General features: G+C 37.8%; 1 protein-coding gene across 6 annotated transcripts in view; it reads left to right on the forward strand.

The window, feature by feature from the left end:
• LOC110052607 (nitric oxide synthase 3-like) overlaps positions 1-26907 on the forward strand; it is a 60772-nt gene that overhangs the window by 14553 nt on the left and 19312 nt on the right. For 4 of the 6 annotated variants that reach the window (XM_089279182.1, XM_089279185.1, XM_089279184.1 and 1 more), the window contains exons 3-18: positions 16338-17072; positions 18227-18384; positions 18697-18859; positions 19040-19131; positions 20309-20450; positions 20938-21077; positions 21998-22108; positions 22669-22732; positions 23164-23265; positions 23760-23828; positions 23953-24036; positions 24412-24453; positions 25222-25307; positions 25736-25880; positions 26287-26391; positions 26577-26620. In XM_089279182.1, the coding sequence (XP_089135308.1) occupies positions 16374-17072; positions 18227-18384; positions 18697-18859; positions 19040-19131; positions 20309-20450; positions 20938-21077; positions 21998-22108; positions 22669-22732; positions 23164-23265; positions 23760-23828; positions 23953-24036; positions 24412-24453; positions 25222-25307; positions 25736-25880; positions 26287-26391; positions 26577-26620 (2246 nt within the window). In that variant the 5' untranslated portion in view covers positions 16338-16373. Of the gene's footprint in view, positions 1-251; positions 374-9936; positions 10503-16337; positions 17073-18226; positions 18385-18696; positions 18860-19039; positions 19132-20308; positions 20451-20937; positions 21078-21997; positions 22109-22668; positions 22733-23163; positions 23266-23759; positions 23829-23952; positions 24037-24411; positions 24454-25221; positions 25308-25735; positions 25881-26286; positions 26392-26576; positions 26621-26907 lie in introns of those variants that run through there. The other 2 variants (XM_089279183.1, XM_020758747.2) reach the window with 2 other exon arrangements.

Genomic DNA, 26907 nt, shown 5'->3' on the forward strand with positions numbered 1-26907 from the left:
CCATTGAAAAGTACGTTCGTAAACACCAATTGTAATCTCATCCGAGAACAAGCACCTACACAATTTACAAGATTGCTTTGTCTTAAAAACCTGTTTCTCTGTTTAGATCAAATCAACGCTAAAAGGATGGTCAACAGAGTGGTTAGAATATTTCATTTTCTTGGTCGGAAGGTTCAAATCTGATTAAAAGTGACCTTTCCTGATAGGATGAAGCGAAATCTTGGTTTGAAATATTTTTTACAGGTGAAACGGGGGTATTTTAAAAACAAAGCCATTGCCGTCGTAGGCGAATTAAAGTGAGGGCGGCCAAGAAATTGCTGATTTTGAACGAGCACTGAAGGAATCCCTTTGTTTCTTCTCTTCGGGAAAAAAGGTAATTCAAATCGTTTAGGATTCAATGTTGTAGCTTAATTAAATTTAGTGTATCTTAGCTAGTCTTCGTCGTTTTCGAATGAGGATTGTAAAATATAAACAATAACCTCTTGACTATGATGTTGCAAACTAGATATTGCAATGTGTATTTTCGAACCTGAGGTTTGAAAATGGGAACTAGTCGGAGAAAAATGTTACTAAGCGCTACATAGTAATAACAAGGGACATTTGCTTTTAAATAACAAACAAAACCGCTTCCATGTAATGCTATGCGCGTTCAGGACGAGCTTACATTTCTTGCCGACGCTAGGTCAGTGGTTAGGATTGGATAACAGTGGGAAAACAGTCTTAATTTGTGAAGTAAAATGCTCATAGCTTTAAAATAAACACGCCGCGAAATCGGAACGGATGCACGGTTTGTGTCAATTAGTCTTTCAGTAAATTAAAATGGGTCAGTGGCAGGTGTTTCTGATCTTCGTATTTTCTAGACCTTTTCTAAATGAAAAATGAAATAACAAAAAGAGTGGCATTGAAGATAGCAGTTTATGCGCATGGTCAATTTAATTAACCGAGGCATTTAGGGAAGAAAAACCCGGAACTGACACACCATGACTTCCGGTCTCACGCTGAAAACGTTTTAAGCTTTTAATCGGACTCGGAATAAGACTTGCCGTGGGTTTAGCAATTAAAATTGAAAAGGGTGTCAAAATGTTAGAAGAAAATGGAACTGCGAATAGTTTGTTTTTAGAATATGTGTGATAACTCACAGCCCTTCGTCATGGTTGGTGTGTTAATGACTGGAGCGAGATTGCCACAACAAAATCAAAAACAATTTTGCTAAGTTCTTTACTTTTATATTGTATCTTAAATCAGTCAAGGATCGCTTCCTTGTCCCTAAACATTTCTGTTATGGATTTGAATTGGAGATAATCGTATGCTGTCTCTTTACTGTGTAATACGCACATAGTTAATCCTTTAAGGGATAAGGTTAATAGAAGTAAAGCGTCTTAAGCTTAGTGGCTCGTACACTCTTAACGTAACTTCGGTTTCCGCAGCACGAATCGACTCAGGAAATCTTTCCTTCCCCTGGATGGGATACTAGTCCTCTACAACTCAGCGCTACCCAGTTATTGTCCTGGTCAGAAAGAGACACTGTGAGAGTAAATTGTCTTGGCTAAAAGCACAATGCGGTGACTGCAGCCAGGACTCCAACTGACCTTGACCGCTCGATCCAACGCGGCGCTAACCGTAAGGCCACAGCACCTTCCCACTTCCTACCAAGAAAAGTGATCAGAATCTAATTTCTCTCCCAAATATCAGTGCAATGTCCCCATACAGGTCATGAGAAAAAGGCTGTTGATCTTAAAGGGGAATTTGCTTTCTTACTCATTATCTACCAAACAGCCTGAGTAAAGTTTTCCGAACGGGGGACCCGTAAAGCCATTTGTAGTTAATCTGCATCTAAAAACAGAGAGGTACACTGTATATACACCTGAAACTTCATGTATAATGGAAACCTCTGTTCATATAACAACTCTGTAATCACAACTGAGCTTTGAGATTTACGTATGGCTTTCCGGGTGCGAAAACGTTTTCGGGACCTTAGAGAAACGGGCCCTTGAGGACCTTAGTCTATCGAGGAAATGTATGGAGACCAATAAGATGAGCTTATACCTTTGTAACTCATACGATCATCATTAAAAAAAAATTACTCTGTCCTTCAGCCCCAACTTTTCTAGTGATTTCGCTGAGTTTTAATCTTTCGGTTTTACGTTGATGAAGTCATTTTACAAAATACCACAAAGTTTTTAGTGTAATTATATTTCCATTTGCAAACCAGTTTTTAAAAATTGAAACATAATTGTGCCTAATACATCCATTTAAGGAGATAAAGGAACGAAATTTGTTTCTTAAAATGTGTGTAAAATGCTGCAAGCGGGGCGCTTTGATTTTTGAGCCAAGAATTAACAAGAAAAACACGGAAATAATCCCTTAATAGTTCTCATGATCTTTTAATTGCATTTTGCTTTTAATTTTTTTTAGATTTTTTCCAAGTAAAGATAGTTCTCTTTTGACCAGCTGGTTTTAAATGATCTAAGCTTTTAAGTTCCATGGATAACCGTTTTTATAAAACTTTTCTATTATATAATCTTCCCCCTTCCACATTTTAGCAACATTAATTTCCCCAAATAACCGAAAAGATCACTATTTTGCCTAAAGAAGGGATTGCACCCTAGTAATGGAAAGGTAAAAATCAGTAACAAAACGCAGAATAAAGTACCAGCACATGAATAACATTTTCAGCTAAGAACTGAGAGTTTTCAAAACATTTTTACTGCATAAGGATTGAAATAACTTTTATTCTAGACGAGTGAAGAAGAGAACAATTTTGCCATGGTGCGAAGATCTGAATTTTATATTCGAGTGAACAAAACAATATTTCACGAACGAGCGCAGCCAGTGAGTAAAATATTGTTTTTAACACAAGAATAGAAAATTCATATCTTCAAGCCACCGTGTAATTTTTTTCTTACTGTATAGACAAACAGACTTTGTTCAAACAACTGTGGAAATGGCGTCATCAATAATATCCTTAGCCTTGAGGATATGGAAAGGTCCCGGATGTAGTTTCGTATGAATTTCACGAGTGGTGTAATTTCCGGTAAAACATTCGTGTCTATATATCGAACGGGAATATTCATATAGAACTATAGAGTGAACATTTTTATTCTCATTCTATGAAAAACAAAAACATTGAAAATTTTAGCGAAGTTATGTTTTCTGTAAATGAAATAATTAATGAATTATCATATATATACTTTTTTTTACAAAGAAAGAAAAATAAGCGACCGGATACCAACTCATCGTTTTCGTTTACACAACACCAAACAAACGGCAACATGCTTGTTGGGCTTCGTTGTTAGGAACGATCGGCTCTCGTTTGTTACATAACACAAAATTTACACAACGATGACATACCCTCTTCCAGTTGTTGCACATTTGTGAATATGTACGCAGGAACTCAGCTCCTCAGTGCAAGAGGCCCTGTTAAGGGCCACTGTTCAGATTTAGCTATTATTACTTAACCTCATAACCTCTAGGATGATAGCCTCTACAACCTTTCAAAACTGCATCAATGGTCTAAAAGTATTAACTAAAACAAACCTGTTTCTTAAATCTTGTATTCTCAAGTTCGCCTTCGTTGACTTTAAGATATTAATGGTCAAAACAACATTGACTTTAACCATTTGCCTCTAAAATACGAAGTAAAATATACGTAATAAGTATAGGACGTGTTTTGGATTTCTCGGTTAAACTATTCTTGACATGACGAGTTGAAAATAGTTAACTTTGGACACAAGTTCTTAACTTATGATAGTTTTCAAGATTCATGACGTTTTACAAAGTGAATCTATTTCATTTATTCATTCATCTACTGATCAGAGGTTTTAGAGATCTGCATGGGAAGCTTTTTAGCAAAACAATCTTGTAGAGCTCAAACATTGATTCTAGATATTTTAAAACCATTCAAGACGCGCCAGCTTTAACAATATTTAGGATGACAGGCGGAACCTTTTTCTCATTGTTTAGAAATTCAGGGAGATTTAGAGCAATACAATGAACTAAAAAAAGGTTTATATAGGTATTGAACGCAAAAACACTTGAAGAGTGCTCTGCGTCTTATATAGGAAGGCGTATAGAACCTTCTAAGTTTCTGCTCTGCCTCTTTGTGTTCAGATTTCACTGAAAACTCTTGACAAATAAAGCTCAATTCGTACATCGAATAGAACTGAAGTCCCGAACAAGCACATCACTGAACAATATGCATAACTTGTGATTTCTGTGGTTACGGCATGGACAGATCATAGTTAATGGATTGTCCATAGTTAATAACTACGGACTTTTTTTAAAGTTAGTCGAATTACATTTGACTCCAATACGTTTTGCAAGTTACATGTAAGCCTAAGTAAAAGAACTTACGCACAATTTGGGCGCTTACTGACAATACAATTTAGTTTAATAAATTTTATTTTTAAAAGTTCAATATAAGTATGGCAATTTTGATTTTTAATAAACATACCCGTCTATGTATTTTTGACATTTGATTTTCATAATTGTACTTTACACAAGAGCATTGCATATTGCAGATATGGTAAACTTGTTAATGAAAAGATGTTGTTAAAATTATACTAAGAAAAAGTAAATAAATAAAGAATTAAGAAGCACATAACATTAAAGACATTGTGCACGGAATTTCATAGAAATTACGGTAATATTCCGATGTCCTTTCAACAGAATAAAGCAAAGAAATCAAGAATTCGAGAGTCGATTTCGAAGTGACACATTTTTTCGTGTCATAGAGTAAAGAATTCTAATTTTATAAATTATATGTCGATAAAAAAAAAGTTTTAATTTGAAATAGGTAATGATGGTGTTTCATATTTCGCCTACATTCCAAAGGAAATGTTGTTCTTTGTATTATTACGGGTTTCAAAACCTCCATCTCCTCTATCTGGTCTTAATCCAAACATCTATAAAAAACGGTTATGTGGTACGTTAAAAATCTGGGGGTAGCGCCGTCTTGGCGGGCGTTATATCGAGCCAGTTATTTTTCAGCTCACAAATTGAATTGTTCAAGCCTATATTATTGGGATGTTTGGCTGCTGGGCGATTATCTACAAAACAATATTGAGTCCAAAGCTACTCCTATGCTTTAAAAGCTGAGAATCTGGCTAAGTGTAAACAAATTTCAATCGTGTCAACACAGCCGGTCACGGCCAGTTCAAACATTGTTCACTGCGAAGAAACTAAGACCTGAAAAGTCTTTCGTAGACCTTTAAGATATTGCAACACTGTCAAGAGCCAAAGATTAAACTACTGGATAGACAAGTAAGCAATTTAAAAAAAAAAACTTGCTTTTTAAATTAAGATTTCTTTTTCGCGTTAGTTGCTTTTGAGAACGCCAATACGATTGAAAAGATTTCGATTCGGTCGTCTATTTGCATATTTAGAAACGTTTCATTTGATATCGAGACTCAAGAAAACGTAAACTAGAACGACACTGGTAACACAGTCGAAAATTTTATTATGAGTGAACATTGATGAGGGGGTGGTTCGCTATGAATCCTAGATAATTAAATGTTTTTAAATCTAAACTTATTTACCATGGAACTAACCAGTTAATTGAATCAAATTTTAGCCTCACCGTAGTTGCCGTGATGACCTATGCCGAAGTTTAAAGGTAGATTCATTGGTTCCAAAACATCAGTTCCATAGGGTCGTTTAGAAGTCTCTCTCTCCTCCATCACCCCTTCCGCTTAAAACCTCACCTTATTTGCAATCCTGAACTGCCCTATTCCATATATTTTGACCTCTTCACAGAGCGGTGTTAGTCGTATAAACCCAAAGGTTATAAACGCCCAAGTTTACACTTTTAGGATTTCGCGTTATGCAGACTGACAAAAAAGAATGGGGTCGTCGTAAACTGATTTTTCTCTGCGAAACGTTTCATTTTTACGTTACAATGAGAGTAAAGGCCTTGAATAATTATTATCTATAGTCCTCGGTGGCCATAGCACTGAAAGTTGAAAACGAATGGACTATTTAAGGTAAACATAGCACACCTGTTTAAGGCAAACAAGGCAACGAAAAGTGCTAGTTTGTCAAACAAAATTAGCAGTAAAATGTTCGTTATAAGCGTGATTAAAATATATGTAAAAAGGAAAACGGCGCAGGCTACAGAACATGCTGTCTTGACAGATGATCGAATGTCTCGCTGTATTAATTTTTACTTTTTTACCAAACGTTATCGATCACAAGCACACCTTTTTAAAACATTCTCAAGAGACATTACCAATCATCAGTACATTTTAATTTTTAATTGATTTTATGTGCACCTTGTAAGCTTCCATTAAATTCTATTTCAGGGGCAGATAGGACTTTAAAAGTTGACAGGATAATCTTAACTTAACTGCTTCTTACGGTTATCTCTTTTACATCAAAGTCAGTGGTACTGAAACCAAATGGGATCAGTTTTTTTGTTACATTATTCAGTTAAGAAAAACATTTATTTAGTTGGGTACAAAAAGTTTTGACCGTTCAAGATCGTTGCTAATTTCTTCTGAATATACGTGATTCCCGTCGTAACTGAGTTTGCTACAAAAATGCAAAATTGCTCTAATTGTACAGGACATTTCGCAGCAAATATACTTCTGAAGTGGTACTCCAATATAATAGTCATAGAAAAAAACTCCTATTCTTAGTGAGTTGATTTAGTGATCATTAAACTTTTTTGGTGTCATTTTTCAACTGCTACTAATATATCTTTGTGGTTAATAAATATTAAAGCTACAGAAAAGCATTAAATTGGCTTCATGTAAACACTGATAGAGATATGTTTTCAATATAGTTTGGGAGTTTGGGGAGGGTGGATTAAATTAATTTTGTATGAAAAACACTTGATTAATATAAAGATTAGAGGCGAGAAAGATATTTGTTTTCGAAACTGAGTTTTTTTTCTTATTACTAAAATTTGTCGACAGTTAAACAAAAGTACTCTGTTTCATCACCGATACATTTTTTTATGATATTCTACTTGTATGAAGGTGCCAAGTGCCCGTGGGACAGGCAAGTCTGTCTAATAACTCATTCACACCAACTTATTCTGTGTAATTAAACCAATTTATAAAACTGAAATTCGCTGACAGAGAAACGTATTGTTGAATTTCACGTTGTAAACAGTTAAACAAAAGTATTCTGTTTTATCACCGATACATTTTTTTTGTGATATTCTTCTTGTATGAAGGTGTCAGGTGAAATTCTTAACCGTGGGACAAGCAAGTCTGTCTAATGACTTATTCACACCAACTTACTCTGTGTCAAACCAATTATAATAAAGCCGAAATCACCCACAGAAAAACGCATCCTTGAATTTCACGATGGTTTCGAACAAGCTTATAGTAAAAATGTTCAGTTTTTAAGACTCAGTTGATCTTAGCACAAAACAATTTTAACTACAAAACTTTTAATATGCTTAACGTTTTTAAGCGAATAGAGTAATTGTCAGCTAAGCTCATTGCCAAAGGGTCATTCGGTCAAGGATGAGAGCGTATCCCATTTTCATAAGTTTAGTTTAACTCTTGAAACTTTAAGACAAAATATTATACAAATATTATAGGACTGGCGATAACTTGGAGACTGGGTCCAGTTGTGGACCGTTTTATCCAGCATCCTGGTCCAGTAGTACCCAGTCTTTCGCATCCAGAACTGCCCTTAGTTGTTGCTTCTCTCGAACCGAGGGTATTTTTGCAAAAAAACTTGCCTTCAATTTCATCACGTTAACTGTTTTAAAACTTTCATATCCATTGCTTTTATTTGGTCACAAATCTCAGCAATTTTCTGAATAGTAAAAAAGACCACAACATCTTCAATACATAATATAGTGGCTGAAGCAGATAAGGACATGAATATTCATGTGCTGGCGAACATTTCGACTTCCGTTGCATAACAACTGATGATGACACAGATAAGTAAGAACATCACAAGGGTAAAAGAAATAGATTAAACACAATCAAATTATTCAGTTCTGTAAAATTCAAATTGAGAAAGACTTTTTTTCCCATATTGATATGCACGAGGAAAATACCATTTCTGTGCAGTTTGTGTTTCCGTGCCTTTTCAATGACCAATTAACACAATACCTTTTGACGCACTTTAAAATGGCCAATAATGCAATTTTTCACTTCACGTTCACGCAATATTTCCGCGGATTTTTCAATGGCTAATAATTTTCACGTTTTTTTTGACTGATTTTTTATGGTAAAACTTAGGGAGAAGAGCAAAAGTACTTCTGTACATATTGTCGTGGTTGTTTTAGGCCTCTACGCATTTTACAAACTGATCAAAAATGCAATACCTTCACAGTCTTTCTTTTTCAGGACAAAACTTATCAGAGAGTATTGCAGTATTGGGGAACTTTTAAGCACGGACGTGTCTAAACCAGGCATCTATGTTCTTGCTTCTGGATTGTTTTCAACTCCAACCAATGGGTTGGAAGGCTCTTATTTTCATGCATTTGGCATTTACGGCTTGATCATTTTTTACCTAAAGTCGATAATACACCCCAAAGAAGAGAACATTTGTCTTACGGTTTGACGTCCGCCTCTTAAAAATGTCTTGCTTAAGCTTCCTAATATTGGAAGAGTTCCGCTGTGGAAATTGTTGATATTGTCTGGTAGTATCTGTTTTACTACCTGTTTACAATTATGGCCTCCACGTCGGCGTGCTAAAGCAATACGCCAAAATGGTGGACGCATTTTTGGCTCTGTAATTTTCCAAACATTCTTTTTTCAAAGACAATTTCTTTGAATAACATTTTTGGCCTAAAAGATTCTTTCTAACTACTCTATGAACTTTATTTTGTTTTATTATGACGTCGTCTAGGCAAACAACTGATAGATTTTGACGTGTTGAAGTCAAACCATCACATGGGATCATCCGTCTGATACGTGCTTTAAATCATGAGTTCGTAGTTCAGTTGAGCTTTAAGCTTATGTTATGAGTCAGTTGTAAGGCCACTTCTGTGATATACAAAATTGCTTCCAAGAAGAGAAAACCTGGAATAGAAATTTTTAGCTACTTAGGTAAAAACAACAATAGTAAACAGGTTATAGGAAACAGTAAAAGAACGAGGATAGTTAAAATAGCAGGATTGAGACAGTTAACGAACAGCGGCTGACATTGAAAAATTTCGGCATTTTTTTTGTTTTGTTTGTTTGTTTCTTAAGGTGCGCCAACCACGACTTGGCTCCATTAAAATAAGCAAGGTTTTATGGCTTGAAATTCGAAAAATTTCAGAGAAAAAAAGGCTTTTTCATTGCTTACAGCATTCACAATTTAACTCCAATTGAATTATATACATGTCTAAACACACCTGGTGTAACATGAACACGGAAAAACGTATAGAAAACTCTTCAGGAAGTTTCAAAACTGGGTTGTAACATATTTTCAAGGCTGGGCAGTAACATGGTGTCAAGAATGGCCTGTAACATGGTGTTGTAGTTGAAAATAACTCATTACGAGAGAAACTGAATAATAAACGTTAACCTACGGTCTGACACGTGAGTTGTCATCTATATCCTTCACCCGACATATTTTATACTCGCGGGCTGTTTAATTAGCCTACAACTGGTTTTTACCTTAACTTATTTTATTATCTTTTTTAGAATAATCTCTTTAAAATTCCAATTGTTTGAAAAGTCAGAGAACTCTTTGCAGGTTTAAAGGTACGAAGAGTATAAACTTTTATGTTTATGTATTTTGCCTTCGGAATCCCATGGTGAGTTAAGCTAAACTGACCATTCAGTATTGTAATCAAGGGATTTTGGCCTCACCAAATATTGATACTTTCGCTGGTGTGTAACGAATCTTTTCCGAATGAAGTGTTGTACGATTTTCATTTCTAGCGGAAAAGTAAACAATATATTAAAAATTGTAGAGATAATAAGACTTGCGGATAACAATTTGCTTTTTTTTTTACATATTTATGTGCCAAAAGGCTTTTTTTTGACAGTTAACTTTAAAAATCGAGGTGTTGCTTAATGCCAGAATATTATGTTATTGTTCTGCATAGTTTTTAGCCAAACGTGAAATAAGAAGAGTATTTTCGTGCGTGTGACAGTGAAGGATAACCAATTACAACAATTTCCAAGGAATATTTTACCTCATTTACAGCGCGTGAGAAATCTCCATTTTTTTGTGTTTGAAGTGTAAAACAAACGTCATTGAAAATTAAAATCCGGAGACCTATTTTCATGTTGTACAATTGAGGAAGAATATATAATTACCAAGATGACATATATGATTAGCTCTGTGATATTTTATTTATTTGAGATGAAATCAGCTGAACCGCAATTTGTTTTCCTTTCCCCCGCTCACACAAGTGTTAAATTTTAATTATTTTTGTGCAAATCATGTCACTAGCATGTCACAGTACACATTGCATCTATAAGCCGAGTTTATTTTGTTTTATCCCTGACAAAAGGTGTCTGGAAAGCAAAGAGGGGAATTTTCAACCAAAATTCATCGCTGAGTTTTTGCCATCATTCCAACGAATTATTTTAATCAGCCTGGTAAGTGAAGCAACAATTTCTTTTCCGTTTTCTTTTATCCCAAAAGATCGATTTTATTTTCAAATATGTCGAATTCTGGTTTTGTCAGGCGATAAAGTATTCACAGTTTACATATATTTCCAATATTTTAATTATTTCAGTTCAGTTATACCCCTAATGCTATTGAGACACACTGTGCTATAACATCCGCTTTCTATTCAGCTACTTTTACTCAGCACACCTTATGTTTCTTCCCTAGTTCTCGATCAGTTTCTATACAGTTTTCAAAATTGCCATTGCAATCATTCATTCTTTAATGTGGCCTTATTTTGAATATAATGCAAGTCTTGTCGAAATATCCGATAGGTGCCAAGCAAATATTGTCGAATAATCTCGCTCTTATGTCGGCTTGAACCTCATAGCTGTTTATCGAATTGCTTAAGTATTTGGATTAAGCAATGTCATGGGTTCACTGGGAAATAATTTTAGTCATTCTGTCTTTTCAGTTGCAACTATTAAAGTTGTTTTAGAAAGGAAAGTATCGCTTACACTTATACTGTTTAGCTGCAGTTCACACGTGATATATTTTCTAATACAGTGTACGTGCATTAGGCTTTTTTCCCCTGAAATTGACAAATACGTTGAATTCGCTATCAAAATAGCAAACGTATAGCCTCATCTTCACTATCGTGAGCAATTCTACGCAACGAAATTTGAAAACTATTCCCTAAAGTCATCTGCTAATAAAAATTAATGTCAATGATTGCATGGATTATCTTGTTTTCAACAATCAAATCATTGACCTAGGACTTAGAATGACGGGAGAAGCGGTGGATAAAGATTAGCGTGCTGGGCATGGAACCCTTCACGACTATCCTTTCCAAGGTCTTGTGGAAGTAGAAATACTCCAGTCGCTTAATACTATAGAAACCGGGGTTTTCTCCAACAACAAACAATTTCAACTTTATTCAGTCATACATTTACAATCTTACAAAAATATATGTAAATAGAAGGACAGAAAATTAATGTACAATGAGTCTGGAGACTGAAGTAACCCAAACGTTTTCTAGTCTGTTTCCAGTTATTGTAAGGTTTCTAAAGATATTGAGAGAATACAGAATTCTTAGAGAAGAGATTTGTACATGGTATAATAGAATGGAGTAAATCTATTTCACTCAGATAGATGTGGATCGCTCCGGCGATATGGACCACTTGACCGTGACAGAGACTTTACCTTATCACCTTTAAAATGGCAGGCAATATTATTTTCCTTCGTATTAATAAATATTGCTGTGGGAGGCGCGGTAGCCTCATGGCCGTGCGCTCGTTCCCGGAGAGAGAGGTCCGGGTTTGAGCCCTGGCCGGAGACACTGTGTTGCAAGACGCTTTACTCTCACAGTGCCTCTCTCCGCCCAGGAGTTAAATGGATACCGGCGAATTGTTGGGAAAACCTAACAAATTGCGGGGGAGTGACCTGCGATGGACTAGCATCCCGTCCAGGGGGAGTAGAAATACTCCTAGCCGCTTCCTACCACAGAAACCGGGATAAGCTCCGGCAGCTATGAGCCATTTGGCTCCGAGGCTTCACTTTATTATTTATTTATTAATAAATATTGCATATTTTCTCTGTACTTGAACCTGGCCTTTCGTAGTTTTCGATCTTGGTCGGTTTATAGTCTTTGAACTGATATGTGACATAGTTCGGCTTTGCTTAGTCACGACCCGCTGTCAGCTTTGTGGTAAAGGATATTTCAATCATGTCTGGCAACTTTGACAAGTGTGGCCACTGTACTTAATAAGGTTTTTATGAGTTCAGTTTTGCCTTTAAGTTAGCTTACGTTGGATTTCAATCACAGTTGACATCCGCTCAATTTTGGTTTTGTCGTGAGAGATTATTCGGTCACTGTTAAAATTTGAAAAAGATGCTACGATGGCGTTGAAAAGTCAGTCAATTTTTCCGCTTATTTCTGTTCAAAAGTTAAGTTTTTTTTTCAAAGGAACTGACTTGTAAGTTCGATACAAAGAAGCACTATTTAGAAGATGAGTATAAAGTAGATTCATGAATTGATGTTTAAGCTTTGTTTCCGTCTCTTTTGAACGTTTAAGAGGGTAGCTTTGCCCGTCTTAAGGATAAACTTCACTTGGTATACTGTGAACTTCTACCTGATTCCCTCCCCCCCTTAACTATATGCATCGAACTTTCCAATGACAGTTACTTCCAACCCCATTGACAGTCCCATATCGATATTTAGGTTGCTAGACTATAACATCCCAGTTATTTAGAGCTGACTTGTTTGTCGCACTGGGAGAAGGGTGAGTATTTTGTCTTATTTTGGACCAAAACACAGAATATTCATGCTTATACGATAAGGTCTACTGAAGAGTAACGACTGATCCCCCGGTATTGAGCAGGTTGCCAGTAAATCTTGCTAATAGCGACCTCTGAAAACTCTGTACGTATGTTATGTCGGAAGGAGGCTCCCCAATCGCTCAGAATGCCATATAATATCAACTGAGACAACACAACTGATTTTGATACAAAAATAGACTATGTAGAGACTAGGCTGCAAAGGACAAAAACTGTGTCATTTGATTTTTTAGCAGTCACGTAATATACTCTATTTATTGCGTGTATACGGTGTTTTGTAGTTACTTTTATGTCTGCCACAACTTAACTAGACAAGACAACAAGACAACAACTAAGGGTAAACATTTTAGCTACGGTAAATATCCTTGGCAAATGCTTAAGGAAAAGGCGCTAACAAACAAAGTAGCGAAGCTCTGTACCTTAGGAACAATAATGGTAGCTCGGTTGTATGAACGATTAAACACTAGACCCTACCCGACCGTTGAAATGATTTCTATTGCGACCTTTATCCTCTAGTCATGGTGTCGCCCATGACTGCGCGAGTTTCTATTTAGTATGAACCAGTTTGGTAAACCGCTAAAACTTGTAAACATTAGTGCCTGGAGATTCCTGTGAACTTGGAATACCTTAAGGTAGATTATCTTTATTACTGGGGTGGAAATCATTCGAAGTTTTTCGCTTAAACACTTTTTCACAATTTGTCTGTGGCCTCCGAAGATACCTTGCTTCACAAACGAAACATCTGCGTGAAAATTATGATAACATGTACAACCATCAATCTAGCTGTTACCATACTGACACCAATGACTGAATAAATGTTTAACAACTTGACTGCCGCATGAGAGCTTTTCTTTAGTAACAACAACTTTGCATAGAGTTGACAAAGTTAGACTATTAAAACTTCGCACCACTTGAAGTCACTGCGGGGTAAGAGTTGTTGATTGCTAATTTTTCAAAATGAATATGTATTCTACTTCATGAAATATCCGATTCCTTCCACGGTGTTAGTAATCACCTCTTGTCACCAGCCAAATTCGCGCATATTATAAAAACAAAGGCATAAATAATAAGACTGAACGGAAAAATCTCCGACGACATGTGAGTTTGCATGATTTAAGCTTCAGAAATCGAGTCTTGAGTGAACGATTCGTTAAGGAAGTTTTAATCGCCATACCAAACACAGAATCGTTTTTAAAATTGGTAAGTCTTGCTATTACAATAGAATGTTTCGATTCATTTTCAATTACATTTTGATGCATTTTTAGTTGGGGTCGATGAAATGGCGATGAATATTGGTCACTTGCTGATAAATAAGACCATACTTATGATAAACACTGGTTCACATTCGATGTCATGTTTTTGTTTTCGCCGAACTAAAGCGAATCGATGGAATTCCATTTTTTACCGCTCACAATCTTTGTCCAAAGGTTACCGGTAATTTGTTTGTTATCCTAATTATACGATTATGTAAGATTCCCTGTAATTAGTTGTAAAACAACTGGTTGTTATATTCTAGCTAGCATTTCTTAATCCAAATAACTACTACACGATGTGTGCTCGAGTAATAGATTATTTATCTTAATATGTGTGATATACTCTACTGATATCCTCAGTTGCTTATGTTGAAAAATTTCGCCCTTCGATGCAACTTTATGGTGTCGACAAATTCCTCAGATTTGCAATAACACTCGAGAGGGGGCAATAAGTTATTGAACAATGAAATTTGACACAATGAGAATAAGTTTAAAAAGCCAAAATTAAGTGCTTGTACTTTTCTCGTTTCATTGCATCGTTCAAAGAAAATCGATTTTTTTTTAACGAAGGGGAGGTAAAATTTAAACCCAACACAGTGTTGTGATACTGACAATTTTCTTATCAATTATAATGCGATAACTGAACCTGTTCCTTACGCTACTTAAGGTGTTTATATTAAATAGCTCAGTTTTTTTTCCCGAAACCAGTACAATTGAGAACACGAAGTTAACAGTTTAGGAAAGTCTGACTGATCGAGAGGTGCGAAGTCAACACGAGAATCCTCGGCGTCACTTGTGGTTTTTTCTGATTGGATAACAAAGAATCGGAAACTAGTCGGCTACATATACGACAATCCCCGAAACTTCTCCGTATTTGATTCTATAGTTTAGTTTGACTTTCTTCACCTAAAAAACATTCCGCCTCGAAATACCGCTCAAGGCACAGAGTTATCAAGGTCTTGTTTTCCAACAAACGATTGCTGGCTTGTGATCGTGAACAACAAAATATGATCTCAATTCGGTTCGCAGCGGGACTTACTTCATAATATATGCTAGTTCAGTGATATTATCTGTGGTTGCCCATAAAACTCTCACTGTGAAATGTTGTACTGAAAAGCTTTTGACATCCTTTCAAACCTCAACACCAATTTATTTTAAAACGTTTTACTACAAATAACGTTTATTCTTATGTCTAGCTGCGAGTTTTTTTTTCGCCTGTGGTTATGATTAAAGCTTATTTTACAAATATATATATTTGTTAGTACTTGAAAACATATGTTACAGCAAAAAGTCGTTTTTTAATTAGCGTTATCTTTTAGAGCTTTTAGTGAGGGACATCTTGTCTCGTGTTTTGTTGTTCGGGCTTTTAAGGTTAATCACATGGTTCCCTTAAACTTAAAAACAAATTCTATTTTTTGATAACCTTGGTTGATAACTAGGGCGGACGGCGAAACTACACGTATTTATCAATGAAAATCAAATAGTTGAAGGTATTATTATCCTTTCAGTCGAGTTTTTTACAGGTAAACAGATATAATTCTAACAATAAAAATCTCCTGCGAGTGCATAACTGTAAGATCGAATATATTCGTCATTAAAAATATCGTTTTATTATCATCACGTGAGTATCTCAGATTCGCAACTCCCACTCTGAGACTCAGATTCACTCTTTTTTTTTCACCTTCTTTACATGTAAGCGTACTCCTCCACATTTCAAAACAACTTCACCACAAGCTACTGAGTAGCCAGCAAATCCATTTATATCAGATAAACCCGGAATAATGGAAAAAAAAAATCATTGAGCTTGTTTTGAACGCTTGCAAAATCTAGCAAACATGGTAAACAATCTTTCGCTAGAACTCAATACTTTCCGTGATGCGTGAAAAACTTTTTTTGTAGTGAGCGTTGATTAATAATTAATTGCTTCAAATGACTGTCAAGATCATTGCTAAAATAAAACGGCCACAGAGCAATTTTTGAAGAGCAATACATTTTTTATCAATTTGCGTGTTTTATAGAAAGCCCTAAGAAGTAAAATTCGTGCTAAAAACTATTTTAAATCCCGTTTGGTTTTCTTTTATCTAAACCGCATTGGAAATATCGACAAGAGAGTCACGAGAGACGGCCCATTCTCTATATAACTTTCAGCGTATAACATACATTGCTCACGTTATTGTTCATGAGTTTCAGAGTCGCAAGCTTATCACTGCCTACCTTTGTTCTCATTTTCTTTAGGTGTGTATGTGTCATTGCTGGTGAAGAGGAGATAAAATGGACGACGAGGCTGGTGACGGGAGAATAACGGTCAGCATTGCGAAGCGCAAACTTGGCGGTGTTGGTTTTGTCACGAGTAGACGCAGCGCGAGTCCGTACCTCGCCGTGTCACACGTTGTCAAGGGAGGAGTAGCGCACGAGACAGGCTTGATTCAGACTGGAGACGTCATTCTCGAAGTGAATGGGAAGTCCTTGGAAAGCGTGCCTTACCACAAGGCATTGGAAATTCTCGACAAAGTTCCCACCGGCGAGGAGATGGTGATACAAGTGCGCGCCAAGGACGGATTCCGAGCGTATCTGGAAACGGCCTTCGATGACAAAGGTGCTGTAAAAACTGTGCGAAAGACGAGAGCAACATCTCCTTCAAAAGCTCTCACGAACATGAACAGCGAGTTGAATGGAGAAGCACACGAGCCAAAAAGCCCCAAAAGGAAGCCAGTTTCGACGAATGGACAAGACACAAGGAAAGAACCGCATGTTGTAAACGAAGTGCTGCCGACCCCAACAATGTCTAATGGCGGACTGGATCATGATACCAGAGCGTGTGAAAGCGGAATACTCAGCGAGTCCAGTGAAATTAAAAAATGTCCGGTGACAAATTTCATATCAAAACCCCAGCAGCCAAAATACGTCAGATTGCAAAACCTGCTTGACGGCCGGTACACGACTGACACACTTCATCAAAAGGCCATAGTCGTAAGTTAGAAATTTCTTGTTATTACTAATGATTTGCGTCTATGCAACTAATCTTTTTGTTTAAAAAAGTTGGTAATGAGGTCAAATGTTTTACCAACAGCTCGAAGCAGGACAAACGGATGGATTTCTCACCATGGTTCGGACGTCACTGGCTTTGGCACTGAAGGGATTTGATGCGCGTCAAAGTTAGAAAAAAATGTGACGCAAGTCAAAGCACCTTTACCACATCTTTGATAAACGTCAAAGGCGTACTACCTTTGACCAAAATCAAAAAAGGCCTTTACCAGATTTGATTTACAGTTAAATTAATCCAAGATCACTCGAATCATGGTGCATCAAAGGAACCGAAGAATCCTTACCCAGAGTGGACTTTTCGACCTCATGATCCTATTGATCTTGGATTAATCTGTTTTGTAAAGAAACGCAAAATCCGTTTTTATGATCTTGGATTTTCCCAAAAAAATGCACCCTAGGTCAAAGGTAGATGCGAAGGGCGATTTTTCGTGCAGTGCGCCTACTAAACTTCACTAGTATTTTTTTTATTTTTCGTTAGCTTGAACCGATAAAGAAAAAAACTAACACGGCTGGTCTTGGATACTGAACGACTTTCTCTGCTTTAAAATTAACGGGTTTCTTAAAATTAAAACGTTTAAGTTCATAACGCGCTTGTTTACTTTACACATGTACATTCTAGTTTTTTTTAAGTTTCCTCTTTGAAAAACATACATCCCAAGACGGCTAATTCCTGAATTCACCCGATAGTTTTCCTCTAAAAATTTCATTTCAGCAAATAGTTTATAGAGAAACTTTATTAACATGTCATTTTACGTTGACATGTTAATAAAGTTTATTCGGCGCACATCCATCCTTCCTTTGCGGTTTGAGGGATGACCTGGCTTTCTGCCTCCTACGCAGGCGCTCTTTAGGATCGTCACGCAATCTTCCTCGCCCACGGGAGGACGATCGCGTGACTTGCCCAAATATGGTCTGCGTAGGAAGCTAGGCTTATGGACGTCACGTTCGTTGGAGGAGTAAGTAAATTGCCTTGAATTTATTCCAGACTGTAGTGCTATCCTATGACAAGCATTCATTATCCCAAGCAAAGTTGATTCTGATATTCTATCTTGAACTAATGCTCTTGATTGCGCCTTTAGCCCATGAGCTGCACATCTGGCCGCTGTATGGGTTCCTTGATGATCCCCTATGGAGGAGAAGCTCCACCCAAGAGGCTATATGGTGTACCAAGAGAACCAGAGGAAGTCAAAGTTCAGGCTAACGACTTCCTTCGGCAATATTACGGAGCCATGAAACTGTAAGTCACAGAGATACACATACCCTAAGAACGTGATTTCATGTGACCGGTGGCGAAAGAGGAAAGCTGAAGCAGTCGCGTTAAGAGTAGCCTGATTTACCACACAGTCCAATTTCGTGACTTTCCCTTTTCGGAAATTTTTTCGGAGATCTTCGGAAATCTTCGGGTGATCCTATAAGAAATTGTCTTTGATCGGACAAATTTAGCCCAGCGTTTGACAAGTCCGACAGGATTAGCAGGTTCTTTTTTTTAGATGGGAATCTCACTAAGTTCATATTTCCGTTCATTTATTTAGTGTTTTTCCTTCTGTAGTGAAGACAGTCCAGCCCATAAGCAGCGTTTGGCAGAAGTGATGAAGGAGATCGCAAAGAACGGAACCTATGACCTTACGGAAAAAGAACTGATCTTTGGATGTAGAATGGCTTGGAGAAACGCCTCAAGATGTATTGGACGAATACAATGGAATAAACTTCAAGTAGGTTCTTTTAACTCACAGTTAGCATGTCACTTTTGCAGCGTTCAAATTAAACTGAAAATAATAGTTTGGGAAGTACACGGCCAAAGGGATGAAGGTTCACTGTAACAAAATTTCTAAGCTAACTTAAAAACGCTATTGAGGGGTACTCGCGTTACATTGATTTTTCTTCTGTTTCAGGTCTTCGACGCTCGACATGTTAACACTCCTACAGAAATGTTCGAAGCGATATGCAAGCACATAAAATACGGCACAAATAAAGGAAATCTCAGGTGATCCTAGAAAGTCTGGCGACACTAAATAACTTGCCGGCTGCTGTCTTATGCTATAACTCACTGAGAACCTCTCGGGGGGTAGTATGATCCCTTGAAAATTTCACTTTTTCCCCTTGTTCCCTATTAATAAATTCCACTGTTCCCTAAAATTTTTTTTGTAAAAGTTCCCTCCGTTAGTAGAGATATCCCTTGTTCTCTGAAATGAATCCCCAAAATTTCCTTTGTTCCCTTTAAATAAATGATCATGTTCCCTTGTTCCCCAAAAGCGCTGGGAGGCCCTCTCTTAAATTTAACAAATGGTAAACGCCATAGCGTGCAGTATTGAGTTATGGATGCACGCGGGAGGTTGCTAAGCACGAAAGAAGCGTAAGAGTCGCACGAGGCGATAGCCGAGTGCGACTCTAGCTTCTTGAGTGCTTAGCAAACCTCCCAAGGGCATCCATAACTCAATAGTGCACGCTACGGCGTTTACCATTTGTTTTATAACATAACATTGAGACATTGGAACAACAGAAGTCCTTTTATTGAGCTACATCACAAAAAAGTGTTCGTGTAGTCTTACATGACAAGAGAAAACAAGCGCGCGAAAATTCATTCATGACAACCGACTACACACCAGTAACTCGATAAAGTTTCATCTTCAGACAACTGTGAAGACAGTTTCGCATTTCTGGCAGAAGGACGTCGGCCATTACTTTGGAAACAATGTCTGTCAAAAGATTTGCTTTGTAAACATTAGCACACACGTCAGCAGCGTACACCCATGGGCAAATAGTAGACGCTAAATTAACCAATCAGAGCGCGCGCTTTGCTTTAGTTATGTTATAAAAATATATTACATACATGCATATTTTATTTGGTAAAGTAGATTTGAATAGAGATAGCCAAACGGTTGATGTGGACCTACTACAATAAATAACGTATAAGCTAAAAATACAAACGCGAAGGAGTAAGAGTATAAAACACATACGGGAAAAACTACAATTACAAATCCGTTTTATTCGCTTGCCTGAGACCTGACTATAATAACTTAATCTCGCCTTGCTTGCGATTTACTATAAAAACGACCTGAACATCGTTCAGAAATGATAACGCGCAAGAATCGAAATGCAAAGGATGTTTTGAACAAGCCATACATGTTTAACCCTGACATTATTCTATACCTTGGTCACAGGTCCACCATAACCGTCTTTCCTCAAAGGAAAACTGCCTTCAAAGACTTCCGCGTTTGGAACACGCAGCTGATTCGTTATGCTGGCTACAAACAACCTGACGGCTCCTGCATTGGAGACCCATCAAATATTGAGTTCACTGAGGTATTCATGAATCCAGTATATTGAATAGAAATATCAATCAGATTGCTGCATTGCCCGTCCAATATTCTCTCAGTATTAGACCAGTTACTGTCCCGAATGATCCCGCACGACCACTCTCTAAAGATTTTCTTTAGTTTTAGGCTTACGTTTCCGAAAGAACACGCTTTCGCATAATTTTTTTTTTCTTTTTCTTCCAACTCTCTTTCCCTTCTGTTTTGTTTAACATCAGACGTGGGTGTACGCCTAGTCGGCTCCCAATCAGAATTGTTCGTTTGAAGTTTGAGATGTTTTTCTAGATCGTGGCGTTTTTTGTTTAATATTTTCAGTCGTGTAATAAATCTCTTATTAACCAAGCTATCCTGGGATCTCACCGGGAGAACATCGGTCCTAGGTCTTTCTAGGTCTAGCAAGACCTCGGGCCGATATTCTCCCATTACGCCGTCGCGCTTGATTAATAAGATGTATGTCACGACTTTGTTTTTAACAGATTTGTGAAGCTCTGGGTTGGGAAGGTAAGGGAGGCCGTTTCGATGTTCTGCCTCTCATTCTTCAAGCTAATGGTGGAGAACCCGAAATGTTTGAGATTCCTCCGGAAATCGTACTTGAAGTAGAAATGAAGCACCCAAAGTAAGTGATCATCTGTATCTAATTTCTCCTGACAAAAACATTTCATGGTCAAGCAGTCAGCTAAAGAATGAATAACATTATTAACAAGGGTATATTGTGAAACCTCCTTTAAGGGGATTTTAAGGGGATATCCTTGGGACGATAAGAAATGCTAGAGTTCCCGCAAACACATGTCGTTATGTCGCTAGTGTGAGCCAGGCTTAGGTCTTTATGAGTATACATTTTGTCGGGACAGCCGTTTGCCAAGGAGGTGTGCCCTAATGAAGCCGTTCCAAAGTAAATGTTCCACTGTATTTGACAATTTACTCGCACCACCAAATTTTCAAATCTAATATTAGAAGAAAGGCATGACAATCTGTAAGGAGAAACAATATCCTTTCCTTGATCACCAAGTTCTGAGAGAGTAAATGAAAGGACATCTGAAAAATTGGCAATTTCAGTGCTTTGATAGATGGAATCTCTACGTCGTATTATCTTCAAATGAGTGGCATGCGATCTTGTTAAATCCTTCCAGCAAAATATCAAGTTATCGACTTTTTGTACGAAGTATTCTTTCACATCGTCTCAACCTAAACCACACAGGATGCCTGTGAAATGATACTCTCTTCACAGAAGGAACAAAACCTTGTCCCTTTTTACTGCAACGGGAAGTAAAAATAAAGGCCTTGTGCGTCCCACTGCGCTTCAAGGACTGATGATGAAAAGTAAAAATGTCAATCGTCATGTCCTTTTCCGTACAAGGGAAATAGGGCCTTTAAAATGTCAACAGCTTTTATAAAGGATGCAACAAATGAAATCGAAGGTCATGGTTAATCATTTGTAGAGCGCCCTATTGTTGAGTTTTATGTTATTTTTGAGCTTCTCAAAATATTCAAAAATTGAACACAAACGATCTCTTCTGTTTCTTCTTTCATTCTAAGGTATCCGTGGTTTGAGGAGCTGGGATTAAAGTGGTACGCGCTACCTGCAGTGTCGTGTCTCTGCCTTGATGTCGGAGGAGTAGAAATGCCTGCTTGCCCCTTCAATGGATGGTAAGAAAAACACGGAGGGATGGAATGAGTATTCTTTTTGTAGCCATCTTGTCATCAATGATTGAGCGTGCAGTTTCTTAAAATCTCGAAACGGAGAGCCTGGTTTTAACTATGACATAAACACAAGCATAAGCATAACACGCAGTGTTGTGGGCGTTCTCACTATCTCTACACTTATTCTTATGCTTGTGCTTTTTTTCGTAATGAAAACCAGGCTTAACATAACGTATTGTGCTGGTGACAACCGGCGGAGATAGCTTCTGCAGTTTTCAATCTAGTTTACGACTGGATAATCAGTAAAACATTCCTATAAGTCTATTTAGTAGTGCTGCGCTTAGTTTCAATATTGTTAACTGAAGAAACAATATTGTAACGTGAATATGAACTTCCTTAGAATCCCAGACAGCTGTACGCTGGCCAGGTAATGATTTACATAGTTATGGTTGAGCAGCTAAACACGGGACTGCCCTGTCACAGTTTCAGCCAGATTTTAGAAAGGAGGTTTAAAATTATTTAGCCAGTAAAATGCGGCTCAAAGCCCTGTCGATCCTTTTTTCCAGGTACATGGTGACAGAGATAGGAGCACGTGATTTTGGTGATGCTAATCGATACAATATGTTAGAGGTTGGTTCTCGTTAAGCTGTAGCGACTAGACAAATACAGTGGAACTCCGTTAATACGGACACCAAAGGGACATGATTAAGTGTCCGCATTATCCGGGTGTCCGTATTAAGCGGGCTAATTTAAGAGAAAGTATATGACCTTTTTAGTTGTCGGGACAAAGAAAACTGTCCGTTATGAGCGGGTGTCCGTATTAAACGGGTGTCCGTAGAACGGGGTTTCACTGTATAGTTAAGGGGGTAAAAACAAAAAGGCATACACGGAAACTCGGTAAAAAAAAACTATTGTGAGGGTTATTTAACCGTTCAGTCAATAGACTTAGCAATAAACTCGTCTCAACACCATGGTCAGCCTCCAAAGTAACTAAATCGTGAGATAAAAGTAAGATTGCTTATTATTACTTCTCATGTTGTTTCCTTTCTTTTGTCCTGTAGCCTGTAGCTCTTCGGATGGGCCTGGACACTAAGAGTTATACCTCCCTTTGGAAGGACCTTGCTTTAGTGGAAATCAATGTAGCAGTGATGTACAGCTTCCAGGTTGGTTTGTCTCTAAGCCTACTTAGCCTATTGTATTTTGTTCAAAATCCTGATGCCTAACCTTATTTCCGTAGCACGTGGCGGCTACTAATAACCCCGGATGGGAGACCTAGGAAATTTTAGGCATAAACATTAAACAATTGAATGCCACGTTTCGCGAGAAGGAATCGCTATAAAGCATATCCACATCAGCTATAGAGACTTAAAAGAGCAGAAAAATAGCATCTCCTCAAATCACAGCCCATATTTTCTGAAGCTTCCCAAACGGAATGGCGCGAACCATTTTATTTTCCAACTGGAGTTTCCGGTTTTCCCATGTAAATGGTAAGTACCCCTAGTCCAACGCCATTTTGCCAAATAGTTTCAATCACCTAGGTCCTGAGAAACCCGCACTGTAAATGGTAGTGTTATATGTCTTACTCAAGAACACAGGCTACCAAGCTCATTAAATCACGAAATTCATCGGCAAATATAAATAAATTTGTCATTTGCAGGAAGCTGGCGTGACTATCATTGATCACCACAGTGCCTCTGAGTCTTTCCTGAAACACGTTGAGAATGAGGTCAGTGGTCAGCTTATAAATTAAATATTTCTTTAGCAGTTTGTAGAATAAGAATCTGACCGTTATAAGACTGTTTTGTGAGTTCTCGTAATAACGCAATACTTTCTTGATCTTGACTATACAGAATAAGCTCCGTGGAGGATGTCCAGGAGACTGGGTGTGGATTGTACCTCCCATGTCAGGCAGCGTTACCCCAGTGTTTCATCAGGTGATGGTCCCCCTTTTTGTAGTGAGACACTTTGTGACCATTACGTCAGGTAGCGTTTAGTCTTCCCTCCTCCCTCCCCGCCGCCTTTTTGTGCGGGGAAAGGGAGCATTATCGCAGTTGTATGACAACGTTAAAGTAACTACCGGCTGTCAGGTTGTCATCGCCTTGTCGGAATGCTTGAATTGGAATAATTCCCAACAGCATTCTTTCTTGGTTCCAAACACACACATCTTTTTTAAGAACCTCGCGGCCACTTCAGTTAGCCTCCTGAGTATCAATAACTCTATTCTTGCATTTATGAAAAAAAAAAAAAATGTTACTGGAATTATTTAGGAAAACTCAGTAATTAACAGTAAGTTATTTTTTTCCCTACAGGAAATGTTAAACTACACGTTAAAGCCAAGCTACGAATACCAGGTAGACTACATAGTGTTTATATTTGAAATTTAACCAAACTAACACGAAAAGATCCGATTAGTATAATTGGAAATGTTGGTTTCAGAGGGGTTTTAACGCGAACTGTTGAGGAAACCCAATCAATCACCCTCTCAACGAGGGATAAGAATCGGTCAACGTACTTAATCTTCTTCGTCCCTTGTGAGACATAAGGCAACAAGAATCCCTCACCATTTATCCCTATTTCGAGTGCATATAGTGCCTAACCCCAAGTGAGTTTTACCTCACTAAGCTCAGCAATGACAGATCGGCGCCAGGTTGTTTTTGGCCCACCAGGTTCTATAAGAATCAGCCAAGGCACTGAAAAAAGTTCTTTGAAAAGTGACAGTAGATTGTTGTAGAGTCGACAAAGCTAATTTAAAGGAGTTATGTTACGGTTTGCGCATCTTTAAAGCCTAAATTTTTCAAGTTCATCGTTTGTAATCTGTGCCAATCTTCTCTATCCTAAACCATCCTTGGTCCTTAATGGCTCATTATTGTCACTGTATTGTCTATATTGGTGTTTTTTTAACTTAGTAAACTATTATTTTAGGGATTCCTCAATTTAAATATATTTTTGTACGAGCTCAAAATAACTCAAAGTGTCCTGACTGAGCTCCTTTAAAACAGCGAGTCGCATTTTAGCTCATTTTTATCTCTTTGGTTTGATAACATTAGAAAAGAGCCTCGTGATTATCCGACTTAGCTTAACCATTCAACAAGTTTCACTTGTTTAATTTTCTGCTCTAGGACGATCCGTGGAAACATTATTCATTGAAGAAAGATAAACCTGGCGATTCTCCAAAGAAGAAAGCTTCATTCAAGGAAGTTGCCAAGTAAGTTAAGTAACCAATGTTGTTGAAAATATATATATTCACTGAGTAATATTGTATCCTCGAGCATCTTACTGCCCCTGTGTCCGATTTCCTTTCGCCTGTCGACAAGAAAGACTTCTCCCAAACACTACGTAGTCAGGTCACACGGCCTTCCTCTGACGCAGTAAAGATAGTGGACGTCAAAACTGTTCTGTTTGCTTGGCTTGCACGTTCGCGAGGCTTGTATGGCGAGAAAAATGCAGGAATAATAAGTGAAATACTTCACATAGCGAGGGCTCCTTACGTTGTTGTCGTTGTTGTTGGCTTGGGCTACCTGTCTGTACTTCTAAAACGCTAAGGAATAAGATTAAAACGGAGGAAGTTTTCATCCACTAGTAGGTGGGTGAATAGTTAGGTGTATTTTAGTAAATTCATTCCTACATTCCTAGGGCAGTGAAATTCTCCGCCAAACTGATGAGTAAAGCTTTGGCCAAGAGACAGAAAGCCGTTATCCTCTACGCCACGGAAACGGGAAAATCCGAGCGTTACGCCAAGATGCTTGGACAACTCTTCTCGCATGCGTTTGATCCTAAGGTTAGCTGTTTGCTCAGAAGGTTAACGAGTGAAGCTTATGAGCACTCCCCTGGGCAGGGTGGGGGGCGGGGGGGAGACAGAGTCACAATTTGAAAGCTAAAACTTCAAACTGAGGGACCCAGGAAGACTCCACCTTCAAAACCGTGAAACGATCTTCGACAACACTGAATTGCAAGTTAAATGTGGCGAAAACGTATCTGCTCCAGACGAAATCCCTGTCCAGATCATTGTGTTTCCCACTTTATGAATTTTTTTTGTTCTTTCTGAACAATACAGATGAAGGAAATTTTATCCTAGTGCTACATTTTGTGTCAGATCTTAAGCTAAACCCCTTAAGTAAAATTTAAACAAACTCGTGTAAGTACATCGTCCAATAGGTTGTTCAGTCTTCTCCTTTGTTCATCAGGTTACCTGCATGGAAGAGTACGCACATCCTGAAATGGAAAATGAACAGCTTGTTCTGATTGTGACCAGCACGTTTGGTAATGGAGATCCACCTGAGAACGGAGAGGTGAACAAGAAAATGACTTGCAATATTGCATTGGTGAAGTTTCTTCGTACTGAATTCCGTTTTTAAATAAATACATCCCTTCCAGAAGTCGGGACCTTTCGCATGCATTAGCTCTAGAATTACTACGGTTATGCAAGTAGTACTGGTACAATCAAATAAACCATAACTGATTTTTTTTTCTTCAGGGATTCGCTCGTTATCTATACGAACTCCGGCATCCTCCCAATGGGTAAGTCACATGGTTTTACATCGGAGAAATTTTGAAATCCGTAACCACTTTGGTTTTGCTTCGCCATGCTTTAGGATTGGCTTAAAAATCTAACGCCACTGGTTAGTTAAAAAACCTTGCGCCTTTGATTGGTTAAAAACCTCAGCGCGCCACTGATGGGTTAAAATCTTGCGCCATCTGATTGGTTGAGAAACCAGTCTGATGCAAAACCAAAATCTATAGAATAGTGGGCGGCAATGTAATTGAAAGAGTATTATTCTTTAACTACAAATTTATTTTTGTGTTCT

This window comes from Orbicella faveolata, unplaced genomic scaffold, assembly GCF_042242905.1.
Source record: "Orbicella faveolata isolate gen_17 unplaced genomic scaffold, um_ofav_v1 contig_47, whole genome shotgun sequence".
NCBI classification, from domain to species: Eukaryota; Metazoa; Cnidaria; class Anthozoa; order Scleractinia; family Merulinidae; genus Orbicella; species Orbicella faveolata.